Source organism: Enhydra lutris, unplaced genomic scaffold (genome assembly GCF_002288905.1).
Source record: "Enhydra lutris kenyoni isolate GAN:26980312 unplaced genomic scaffold, ASM228890v2 scaffoldscaffold7, whole genome shotgun sequence".
Taxonomy (NCBI): Eukaryota; Metazoa; Chordata; class Mammalia; order Carnivora; family Mustelidae; genus Enhydra; species Enhydra lutris.
In genome coordinates this window covers 38,899,424-38,912,395 of record NW_019154091.1, presented here as the reverse complement: position 1 = coordinate 38,912,395, position 12,972 = coordinate 38,899,424, and the positions used below count along the sequence as shown (strand labels likewise).

Genomic DNA, 12,972 nt, shown 5'->3' with positions numbered 1-12,972 from the left:
CCTTTCTCTGACTTAGATCATTTAGCGTTATGTGCTAAGCTAGCTCCATCCATGTCATTGCAAATGGCAAGATTTCATTCTTTTTTATGGCCAAATAGTATTTGTGTGTGTGTGTGTGTGTGTGTGTGTGTGTGTGTGTGTGTGATCTTCTTTATCCTTTCATCTATCCATGGACACTTGGGCTACTTCCATTATTTGGCTATTGTAAATAATGCTGCTATAACATAGGATGCATGTATGCCTTTGAATTAGTGTTCTTGTATTATTTGGGTAAATACCCAGTAATGCCATTACTGGATCATAGTTCTAGTTTTAACTTTGTGAGGAGACTCCATACTGTTTTCCAGAATGGCTGCCCCAGTTAGCATTCTCACCAGCAGTGTCGAGGGCTCCCCCTTCTCCACATCCTCAAGAGATTGTCTATTTAAATGTTCAGCACAGTACTTGGAAATAGTAGGGATTCATTAACTGTTAAATATTATTCTGGTAGATATTTTATTAATATGTATTATGTACCATAATATATTATTAATAAGCCTCTAGCAAAGGTGCTCAACAAATATTTTTTGATTGAATTTAGGTTCAGTGGCCATTTCTATAAACTGAAGGTTATGAAGCTACTTGTCAAAAGCATACATTGTTACATTCTTTCTATGGGGGAAATCAAATTTGACAGTCACTATAGATTTGTAACATGTTTTGTCCATAGGGAGAACTACCTGTTATCTTCTGAAACTTCTAGGTCTTCATTACTGAATTGGGTTTAAAGTGACGTTACTATCTCCTTTCACTTTTAATAAGTCTGTAGTCCTGTTGGTGGATAGGAGAAGGACCTATAAAATGTTTCATTTAAGGACCATTGGCAAGAAAGGCTTGAAAGGTTCCTTAACTCCAGAGGGACCCATTGCCATTTTACATGGGAGATACTGCGGTTGATCAAGTGGCAGTAATCTCAGCATGGAAAAACAAATGTGACCTTTGCTACATGTACAAAAGTTGAAAAGTTGTAGTAAACACCATTAAGATCTTCACAACCTGACTGTGAACCTACCAGAAGCACATGAAAGCAGGGTCAGTCGGTCACTCCCGGAAACTCACCTGGTTCCCAAAACTGTTTCTTGACATTATCGTCTCACAGTTGAGAGAGGGTTACATACATGGCTTGAATTTATTGAGTCTACCTTTGTGTAAATATACTTATTGTGCCTAATGTGGTAAATGAAGAGGTTTAGGGAATTGGCATATTTCAGGAGAGAAAATAGGAAGAAAATGACCAACTGTCTTTCAGGTAGTTGGAAAACATTTGTAGAGGAGGTACCATTCCAAGAAATGACCAGAGTTGCTTAAAAGAAAATTATTTCAGGCATAGAACATTTTGAACTATAGGAAGTGGGGTCGTGGGGACTTGCCTGGGAAATAGTGGACAGGGTGTTGGTTGAGCAAACATGTATGGAGTGCCACTGTGTATCTGGTTGCTGAAGGTAGGAAAATAAGTGCGAGTCAGTCCCAGATCTCACTACCTTACTCCTTGCTAGGAGAGGCCAGCATTAGCTGCTCAGAACAGCAGTGGACTCTGAACAAAGTGCTTCGGAAGGGCAGAGAGTGCAATGGTGAGTTATGCGTCAGTGGAAGGAATGCACAGTAAGGTTAACTTCATCAAAGTCAGAAAAGTGGATGAGAGTGACCAGGAAGAGGAGCAGGGCCTCCAAAGCACAGGAGTGGCGTGAACGGCAGCATGGAAAGGTGGGTGCACATGTGACGTTGGGGGATTGGACAGGAGCAGGCAGTGACATGGTGACATTGAAGTGTGGGCAAAGCACTTAGCCCATGTTTGATTATAAGAAAGATTACTCTGGTTTTTGCTCATGGCTTAGAGATGAAACACCACAAACTTCCAAGAGCTCCCTGGTGGCTCATTTGTTGTTGGGACTGCCTGCTGGCCAAGAAGCAGCAGGGAACAGAGAGGAGAGGACAAATGGGAGGTGGATACCAAAAGGATCTGGCAACCATCTGGATGGGGGTCGTGAAGGAAAACAGATGACTTGATCATATTTTCTAGCTCAGGTGTCTGGGTAGATGGTATTACCATAAACCAACTTCTGGTGACAGAGAGGAAATGGGACTTTGGGGCCCAGAGAGATAATGTGTTGAGTTTCTGACATTTTGAGTTTGAAGGGCCTGAGGAACATGCAAACAGAGATACCCAGGAGGTAGTTGGAAAGACGGGTTGGAAATTAAAGAGAATGTATGTTTAAAAGTCGTCAACATGTAGAGCTGATAATTAAAGCAATGGCAATAGAGTCAGTCTTTAAAGAGAATATTCAGAGCGACAAGACTGCCTAGGACTTTATCTTTCAGAACAACCAGCATGTTCCATTTGGGAAGAAAATGTTCTTGTGTATACCTATACTCTGTAAAGTCATAGTAAACTGTCCTGGTTTTATTTTGTATTCTTCCACTTCTTTCTCAGTAATGAAGATAAAAGAGTTGATTATATTAATGATGTGTGATCTTCAAGCATATTGTTTTAAAGATTTACTTATTTGAGAGAGAGAGAGATGGAGTGCATGTGCACGCAAGAGAATTGGGGGACAGGCAGCGGGAGAGAATCTCAAGCAGACTCCCTGATGATCGTGGACCCCAACACCGGGCTCGATCTCATGACCCACAAGATCATGACTTCAGCTGAAACCAAGTGTCAGACACTCAATCTCTAAGCCAGCCAGGCATCCCCTTAAACATGCTATTTTAAACAGCCTTTCTTTGCCCTTAAAAACAATTCTGCTTTAAACTAAAGTCGCTAAATGTCACTGTGCTAAGTTTTTGGATTTCACTGATTGAATTAATGCTGATTTCGAGGAAACCAGTAATTCCTATCATTAAAGTTCACTCTTCCAAAATGATTGTCGCGGGTGTGTTGATCACTTTAATTGCTCTCTCCCTCCACAGGAGCTGATGCAACAGAATGGGATTAGTTACGTGTTAAATGCCAGCAATACCTGTCCTAAGCCCGACTTTATCCCTGAGTCTCATTTCCTGCGAGTGCCTGTGAATGATAGCTTTTGTGAGAAAATTTTGCCGTGGTTGGACAAATCAGTAGATTTCATTGGTAAGTAGCTCCACTAGTATTATAAGTCCTCTGGGTTATGTATAGTCTCATATACAGGTATACCCCTTCCTTCCCTTTTTTGTCTTTAGAGGAAAGGAGCCTATTTCAGAGATTCTGTAAGTCTAGGAACAACACATGCTGCTGCTTATCTTACTCAGTGGCCAAGGTGACATGTGTGCCATGCTGTTGCTGAGGGACTGCCTTTTGATATTCTGGCTTCCTGAACACCACGAGGTTAATCCTGATGAGATCTGTGATTATGTTGGCAAGTGTTTGAAAATCAGTTAATTCTGATGAGATCTGTGATTATGTTGGCAGGTGTTTGAAAATCAGTTAAACTTCTGGGATTAAACTTCAGCCATTTTTTCAGATCCCATAAATGACTCTTGGAAGCTTTGGTGGCATTCCTTAAACTGGTTTCACCTCGCTGCTATGTTCTCCCCAGAGAAAAGTCAAATCCCGTGAAAACAAATCCCATCTTTATTTCACGAGACTTGTAAGCCTCAGTCCAAGTGCCAATAATTTCAAGTAGTAGGGGATCTAAAAAAACTCCCTGATCGCATCCTGTGCTGTGTTCTGCTTGCGGGCCTGTCAGTCCTGGTGCTTGGTGACATTTTGGTGCCTCACGATCAGGTCTGGTCTGGGAAACTGGTGATGTGTATTTGAAATGCAGTTTTAGTGACGAGTGGCTCAACAGGGGAGATTCACTGTTTGCTCTCGACAAGCAGGAGGAGCCCCTTTGCTCCTGATGTTCCATGTGAGAAGTTCATGATGTTTTCTTCCTCTAGTCACATAAGCTTGAGCACTCCGAATTAAATACTCTGAATTTGTTACTGTAATTAAGAAAAGAACTGGTTCCCTTTAAAATCTGAAATTATGTACATTAAGCCCCTCAACTATACCTTTCATCTGAGAGAGGAATTTCTAGATAATGCTTTTGGAACTTTGAGTAATTTCAAAACAGTTCTCCTTTTTTTTTTTTCCCCTTCAAGATTCCAGATTGCCACGTTTTCATCTTTAACTAGGATGCAGTCTTTGAAACATCAGAAGATAAATGGCTTAGATAATTCACTTTATAATATTCACAAATAAAACTCCCAAATGAATGAGCCCCATCGCTGTATTTCTAGGATGTATTCATATATCCTTGTTTTTGCTTATTTAGAAGGTAACACTTAAAGTTAATGTTCCTATTGATTGTCATGTCAATCCAGAGACATTTGGCTCTAATCTCAGCTAAAAGTGCAGTTTCAGGGCCTATTTAGAAGAGACCTCATCTCAGTGTTCGCGCTTTGGGAGGGTTAGCAGAAAAGAGAAGATGAGTAACTTTGCCCCAGCTTGCTTGCTTCTTTCCTGGTAGACCTTGGGGTCGTCCTGCCACTTAGTTCAGACAGAAGGAATTTACCATGTTCCAGCTTGGTTAAGCACACCCAAATACGTATTCTAATTTATTAGAAATATCCGAAAATATTTATACTTCCCAGTATTTCACTTGCTCGGCCCTCTTTACTAGGGCCATTGCTCCCCATGCCCCCAGCCCGGTAATTCAGTGTGAACCCTTTGGAGTCCGGCGCGTGGTCACCGCGGTTGCTGGCCTCCACCGTGCTCTCTGCCGTGGTCAGTTCTGGCAGGTGCACAGTGGGAAAACTGCCCCCTTTCCAGGGCTGAGTGACTTACAGGCTTGTGGGGGTTTTGTCTGTTTATTATTGAGATAAATTTCAACTCAAGTGTTCATGGCGTTTTGTCTTTATTTTTAGTTCCCATGGCAGCAGTGAGCTGGGGTTGCCTGGGACTGTGGGACATTTTCGAGGTGCCCGGTCCCAGCTGGCTGCTCCTCCGGCGCTCTTCCTCCTTACCCTGCCCTCGGCGCCCCGCGTCCTGAGTTTGCATGTGGGCCCTACAGGGAGGTGACTCAGAGCATGTACTTTGGAGCCAAATTGTATTTGGATCCTGCCTTCCTTGGTTACTAGTTAAGTGATTGGTGTAAGCTTCTCAGCTTGCTGATCTGGAAATGGAAGGTAGTGTATGTACTTAGAGGGGAGTTGTGACGATTAAAGTAAGTAACAGACGGAGAATATCCTGTCCTCATAACTGGTTTTACTAAACAGCAGTTTTATAAATGATCCTCTGAGAAGTTCTTTCAGTTTTTTTTCTTAGAGCTGTCCTCTGTAAGCGCAATGATTGCTTCTTTATTTTTAGCCTTTATAAGTCTCATCTTCACTGGCTCCCCTTTACCCATTTGTTATTCTCTCTGCCCTTTTTTGACCTCGATTTTTATTCCTGAGCTGCTGTAGCGACAAACTGCTTTTCTTCTTTCCAGTTGTCACCATCCATGCTTTTGCTGCCCCCTGTTCAGCAACCTTCAGTCCTTGGCCTGACATTCCCGGCCCTCCGGCCCCTACTCCCCACCTTTGAAACCTTCTTTCTAGCAGCCCCCTGCTCCGCCCACCCCGCCCCATGGCGCATGTGCAGCGGCCCTGATGGACTGTTGGCTGAGCGGCCTATTGGGTCCTCCTGCACGGCCGCCCAACACACCTTTCCCTTCTCTCTGTTAGCTCCCTGTGTGTGTGACTTCCTTTGCTTTAACACTCCCTTTAGGACTCTTTTCTGTCAAGAGCCGAACCCCAATCCAGTGGAATATTTTCATTTAGAATTTTTTTTTAAGATTTATGTATTTATTAGAGCATGTGCATGCACAGGGTGGGGAGGGGTGGGGCAAAGGGAGAGAGAGAGAATCCCAAACAGACTCCCCACTGAGCCCATGGGGCTTGATCCCATGACCCTGAGATGACGACCTGAGCTGAAATCAAGAGTCAGATGCTTACCTGACTGAGCCACATAGGTACCCCTCAGTTAGATTTCTAAAATACATCCTCAGAAGTGTCGTGATTGTAAAAGCAAAGTACAATGCAGAATATTTGAAAAACAGAGAAAAGGAAACCTATAACCTCAACATCCTAACACATCTGTTATCATTTTATTTCCTTCCAACTTTTTTCACATTTTCTATAAAGATTGCTTTTTAAGGTATGTATGAGTCAGCTAGCCAGTATTTACTGGGTGCATAATATATCCCCAGTGTGAAGCCCTCTGAGGTAATTAGAAGCAAGAACCTTCTAGGGCCTTATAGTCTTGTTTTGAGATAACTGTTTTAAATAATTGAGAGAATATTGTCAACATTTAAAAAAATTTTTGAGGAGCGCTTAGGTGGCTCAGTTGTTAAGCATCTGACTCTTGATTTCGGCTCAGGTCATGATCTCAGGGTCATGAGATCGAGCCCCATGTCAGGCTCCACGCTGAGCATGGAGCCTGCTTAAGATTCTGTCTCTCTCCCTCCCCCACCCCTGACCTCCCCTCCAGCTCTCCACCTCCCTACCTCCCCACTTGAGTGCACACACACTTTGTAACTAGCTAAATAAATAAAATTAAAAAAATTAAAATCCAGCCTACTTCCAATAAGAGTTTAAAGCAGCTTACAGTATGAGATTAGGATAAAAAAACACACACATTACACACACTATACATTAAAATAGGATCAAAGGGCAAGAACCAAGTAATATGGAGCTAGAAAAGTACAATAAAATCTGAATTACAGTTCCCTATTGAAATTGAGTGAAAGACTCAGCTTTGAGCTTCTTAGCAGCCTAGGCAAAAGTGGAACTACTAAGATTAGTACAGGCTGAGGACTGTGTAGTTGAGACAAGGGAGAGAACAGTAGAGGCCCAGGAAGGCATGGGACTTGATGTACATGGGTTTATTTATTATCCTGTTTTTTGTACATATTTCCTTGTCTCAAGAATTTATATTCATTTGTTACTGTTTCATTATGTTCGATTTCACTATCTAGAGAAAAGCTGATTATTCATATACTATCCAAAAGTCCTATGTGTTTTGTACATCATGAATAATCATATACATTAGGAGTCTGTAATGTCTATAACAGAAGTGGGGAGACTGGAGAGGCCTTATATTACTATTTAGCTGCCAGAGCCGAGTCCCAGGAGATCTGTGAGTTACAAGAATTTTGACATAAGGTTTGGTAACTTTTGATGGTGTCAGCTAACACAAGAGCGAAAAGGGGAGAATCGAGCTCCACGGCTGCGGCTCATAGGTAAGCGCGCATGTCATTGTTCCGGAGTGAGGCAGTCCTAGTGCTGGCTGACATGTTAGCAGGTTCCAGGCAGCCTGGGCAACTTCACTTACTCCCCCAGGAAGCTTCTGAAGCCCCTCAACAGGGAGAGAAGGCAGCACCGTCGGGCTGAATGTTCTTGGTTCTAAGTGTCCAAAAGTCCCACCTCCCCTGTTGTAGGGAACAGACATGATGTAGTCAGGAACTCCTGGATATCCAGGAAAGGTTCGGGTTCCCTTGGTCCTCGTTAAAGGGAAAACCTGATTCGTAGCACACACATGGTTTTCTTCTTAAATTCAGCAAATAAAGTTGAGCCACTTTATGACATACAGAAAAGTCTAAACTATAGGAAGATAGGTTCTATGAGTCAGGATTTTAAAAGTACCCTGACCTGGCATCTTTTTGCATTCTGATGCGGTATGGTGATAGTCCTCTCCCTCCCCACCCTCCTGATTTTTAAAATTAGTAATGTATGTCACATATGTTTGAAATGAGAAAATATTTTTAAAATTTTCATACCTCTTATATGTAGCAAAACATTATACTGAAATACAATGTTATATGTCAGTTATATCTCAAAACTGAAAATCCTGTCTCAAAACTGTAAAAAAGTGTAGTGTCTCTTACCTAACTAGAAAGAAGTTGGAGTGTCAGACAACATGGGTAAAGTTATTTTCTTTACGCTTCTCTGCATTCTGAAATTTTCCACACTAAAGAAGTAGAATCATGTCATCATAATGTAGGATGTATAGCCAGGGAAAGTTATTAAAATAAAAATAATGTAAAAAACCCATTGGGAAAGGTACTGAGTAAGAGGCGAGCTTGAGTTAGGGGACTCAGTGCTTACTAACACATCTGGCCCTTTGCTGTCCTGTATGTAAATGGTGAAGTGATCTTCCTTTTATCTTCCTAAGAAACTATTGAAAGGAACAATATGTAAGTAGATGGGATTTACTCGGAGTTATTGGATGAAAGGAAGTAACTGGCAGCAAGATCTCACTGTTGACCATCGTTGTTCTTCGTGACCCTTTTTTTAAATTTGACTCCTGCAGAGAAAGCCAAGGCCTCCAATGGGCGCGTCCTGGTACACTGCTTAGCCGGCATCTCCCGCTCGGCCACCATCGCCATCGCCTACATCATGAAGAGGATGGACATGTCCTTAGATGAAGCTTACAGGTGAGGACGAGAACGCGTCTTGTGACCTGAAGTGTGAAGGGAGAGGAGGGCATGTAACCAAATTAAAGCAAATCAGGACTATTTTAATTACATGCCATACAGGTGACTGGATTTTTAAATGGTTTTTCAAAGACCAGAGAAGAATGCACTTGTATAAGTTAGCATGAATTCCACCCAAACTCGTGTTGGGTTCATCTTCAGCTACTTTCTAATTTTCAGGAACAATAAATCTAAACAGAACACCATCCTGTTAAGTGAGTTTATATCTTTTCCTAACTGGGGAAGTATATCTGAGGAAAAAAAGCTCCAGCAGATTACCCGTTACAGAATTCCTCCTCCTGCTTCAAGCTTTGTGCCTCCATCACTGTGAGGAAAAAGCCCAAGAGCAAGTAATTGTCAAAATACGTTTACTGAGTCCAATGTCCTACATTCTAGAGTTGCCCAGAGTCTGCATTTTGACTGGATCTCTCTCTCCACCCTTGGGCCAAGTGGAGGGCAGGCAAATGGCAAGCGCGCACAGGACCAGGGTTTGTGCCCTGGGGGTGAATCGGGGGCCCCTGTGCACTTAGCGGATAGAGGTGGGGAGTTCCCATGTGATAGAGAGCCAGTACATACGGGTGCAGGAAGCAGGCCTGTTGTAACAATTGGACTTTTTTCTCACATTGGAAGATCTGGAAAGAAATGGGCTGCCCAAGCAGCTTCTCATTCGAGGAGTGAGCCTGGAGGAGAAGGGTCCTACCTTGGTCTCCATCAGTTCCCTCGTCCCCCATTCAGGCTCTTCTCCCCACAGGGCTTCTGGCACCATTTCAGAAGCAGAAGGAAAGGCACTCTTCTGTCACGTTACCAGGTCTTATTACGAGGACCCTACGTTTATATTTGTTACGGTGGGGCCAGTTGTTTCTGACCTCAGTTTGCTTTAGGTTACTTGATTTCCAAAGAGTTTGTGATTTTCCTCTATCTGTGTTCAAGTACAAATCCTCACTGTGGTTTCACTCCTGCTTCTTTGGCAGGGTGTCTGTGAAGGTCAGTAGTCAATGAATTCGTCTAATAGTCTGTTTCCACAATTAAACATAAAAGCTATTTATTACTAGTTTTTACCCCTTGATGATTCTTTTTTTAAGATTTTATTTATTTATTTGACAGACAGAGATCACAATTAGGCAGAGAGAGAGAGAGAGGAAAGCAAGGCTCCCTGCTGAGCAGAGAGCCCGATGCGGGGCTCGATCCCAGGACCCTGGGATCATGACCTGAGCCAAAGGCAGAGGCTTTAACCCACTGAGCCACCCAGGTGCCCCTTGATGATTCTTTTTAACACAGTAGTTATAAAAATGGACCCAGACATTAGGCCTGGTTTTGAATCCCAGCTGTGTGATTCTGGGCAAGTCACTTAGGGACTTTGTGTCCCTATATGATGGGGTAAAATACCCCCCTGACATGGGTAGTTTTGGGGACTGAATGAGATAATACTCTGTCTAATGCAGTAGCCCAGTGCTTAGCACACAAAGCCACCTGAGAGCTGATGACTCCGTCATGGTGGAGACAGAAGGAATTTGAGTGTGTGCTTTGATGCTCTGGTCACCTGATAACCACTTTTCTTATCATTAATTAAAACATGCAATGTCCTGAGGAAGTGACTGTGGGGACTTTGAGAAGGCACGATACAGGGAAAGCTGGAGAGTGGCTCTCAGTCTGTACTTGTGACAGCGGCACCGGCGCTGGGGTTGGGGCAGGGGTGGTTAGGACAGAATCTTTGCTTGTCGGTTGCATTGGAAACTGTGGGTCCTTGAAAATAAGAAGGCTGAAACTAGTATATGTGCTGCCGAAGCGAGCACAAGAAGGCTGAAACTAGAGCTTTGGGAGCCTGGCCCCTGTCTTTCTAGCATGCTCCAGGGACATGTATGTCTCCCTGAACTTTCATACTAGTCATCTTCCCATAGGTATCTCGGAGGTTCTAATAATTCCCTTTTACTTAATATTCTATTTTCTAGCTATTTTAAAGATAAAGTACAGCTGCAAAATTTACGATTTTTGTGCCTTTGCTCTCTTCACAGATTTGTGAAAGAAAAAAGACCTACTATATCTCCAAACTTCAATTTTCTGGGCCAGCTCCTAGACTATGAGAAGAAGATCAAGAACCAGATGGGTGCATCAGGGCCGAAGAGCAAACTCAAGCTGCTGCACCTGGAGAAGCCCCATGAAGCCGTCCCTGCGGGCTCCGAGGGTGCACAGAAGCACGAGCTGGGCCTCAGCCCACCCTGTGCTAACTGCGCTCCCTCCGAGGCGGCGGGGCAGCGGCCCGCACATCCCGCCGGAGCACCCGGCCTGCAGCCCTCGCTGCTGGAGGACGGCCCCCTGGTGCAGGCGCTCGGCAGCCTCCACCTGCCGTCAGGCAAGCGAGAGGACAGCAGTAAGCTCAAGCGCTCCTTCTCTCTGGACATCAAATCCCTTTCGTACTCGGCCAGTGTGGCGGCGTCCTTGCACGGTTTCCCGTCCTCAGAAGAGGCTCTGGAATACTACAAGCCTTCCGCGAGTCTGGAGGGGGCCACCAAGCTCTGCCAGTTCTCTCCGGTGGAGGAAGTGTCGGAGCAGACCCCCGAGAGCAGCCCGGACAAGGAGGAAGCCAGACTCCCCGAGAAGCCTCAGCCGGCCAGGCCCCCTGAGGGCCCGGGGAAGCGGCTGCACACGGGAAGAACCAGCGCCGGGGGCGCCGCCCCGCGGCCCCTCTTCTCCCCGCTGCAGCGGAGCGGGAGCATGGAGGACAACCGCCCCGCCAGCTTCCTCTTCGGCCTGTCCGCCAGCCAGCAGCACCTCGCCAAGTCCGCCGCCGGCCTGGGCCTCAAGGGCTGGCACTCGGACATCTTGGCTCCCCACACCTCTGCCCCTTCCCTGACCGGCAGCTGGTATTTCGGCCCGGAGCCCCCTCGCTTCTGCTCGGCCTCAGCCGTCTACGGGGGCGGCGGCGGCTACTCGGCCTACAGCTGCAGCCAGCTGCCCACCTGCGGCGACCCGCTCTACTCCGTGCGCCGGCGGCAGAAGCCCAGCGACAGGGCCGACTCCCGGCGGAGCTGGCACGAGGAGAGCCCGTTCGAAAAGCAGCTGAAGCGCAGAAGCTGCCAGATGGAATTCGGCGAGAGCATCATGTCGGAGAACAGGTCGCGGGAAGAACTGGGCAAAGTGGGCAGCCAGTCCAGCTTTTCGGGCAGCATGGAAATCATTGAGGTCTCCTGAGAAGGAAGACCCTGCGGGCTTCTATGGATAGTACTTTCTTGTTCACAAAAATATTCCCTGTAAATCTGAAATATATATATGTACATACATATATATTTTTGGAAAATGGAGCTATGGTGTAAAAGCAAATGATGGATCAACACAGCTGCTCTCTCAGCGTCTGCACTTGAGAGCAGCTGCTCTTTCTCAACAAGAGTGGATGGGCAGATGCTAGATGTCCTCCCCGCCAGATGAGAAATTGTATGCAGCGCATTGCACATCCTCTTGTTCCTACTGAGTCCAGTTTGGGTGGTGGAGGATGACATGCCCTCCCATGTTCGTGTTGTGCTATAAGAGCTCTCGAGTGCTAGCCCCTGTCCGGCCCCCTCCGTAGTGCACCTTAGCGCTGAGACTGAGCCAGCTCGTGGGTTGGGCGGGTAGACCCCATCAGGGACAGAACCTCACCGTAAACGCAAGAGAAGTGAGCCCATCCAAAGTGGACTCGCACACCCAAGCTCACGTGGCAGCCGAGTGCCGCGAGCCTCATTCTGCTGCACACACCATTAGGGGCCTTGCCAAGGTCGACTTCAGAGCAAACCCAGTACCTCAGACTGAAAGTTGGGGCTTTTACCACTACCGAGTCCGGTAGCCTGTCTTCTAGGCGTTGTGAATAGGTAGGTAGCTAGTCACACTTTGCAGGCCAATTCAGACTGTCTCTGCACAAATTTCCAGTTGGGCCTGGATGGTGGTAGTTAATTTTTTCTTCTCGGCTTGACGAAGAGAAGGGGAACCGTCTAGGATTCAATTGAACAGCCAGGGACCTGGCCTTGTAATGATTTAAGGTAGGTCGGGAGGCTACACAAGTCTTCCTCCCTCCATGTGAATCAAAGAATTGTTCCAAATGGGGTTGTTAATCCTTTAAATAAAGATGAACTTGGTTGAAGCCAGATGTGAACTTATTTGGGTTGGTAGAACAGCAGCACCTTCAAGTTCTCAGCCAAAGTAGATTTTTTTCCATTTCGATTTCTTTGCACAGATAGGTTTTTTACAAAAAACCTAACAGGTAGACTTTTACAGGAAACTATCACGAGGGAGAAAAGCTCTGGAAAGATTAAAGAATTAAAATTGCTAAGGAGAGCCAGGAAACTCATTTTTCTCAATGGTTTTGTTCCCCTGAGACTGTGTTGAAGGACGTAGTTCTGTAATTTCCTCACACTTTCCAATTTACTAATAGGGCTGAGAGGCTAGTTCAATGAGGAGGGTTCTGAATAAAACAGTATAGGAAGGTGAGGGGAAGGTGGCTGGCTTTTGTGAGTGGAGTGGGAAGCCACAGCCAAGCTATTCTCAGAAA

At 45.3% G+C, this 12,972-nt stretch overlaps 1 protein-coding gene across 2 annotated transcripts in view; it reads left to right on the top strand.

Moving 5' to 3' along the window:
* The window catches only part of LOC111142094 (dual specificity phosphatase 16), a 74,285-nt gene extending 61,313 nt beyond the window's left edge, over positions 1–12,972 (top strand). For both annotated transcript variants that reach the window (XM_022495045.1, XM_022495046.1), the window contains exons 6-8: positions 2,950–3,109; positions 8,291–8,414; positions 10,466–12,972. In XM_022495045.1, coding sequence (XP_022350753.1) covers positions 2,950–3,109; positions 8,291–8,414; positions 10,466–11,642 — 1,461 coding nt within the window. In that variant the 3' untranslated portion in view covers positions 11,643–12,972. The remainder of the gene's footprint in view (positions 1–2,949; positions 3,110–8,290; positions 8,415–10,465) is intronic.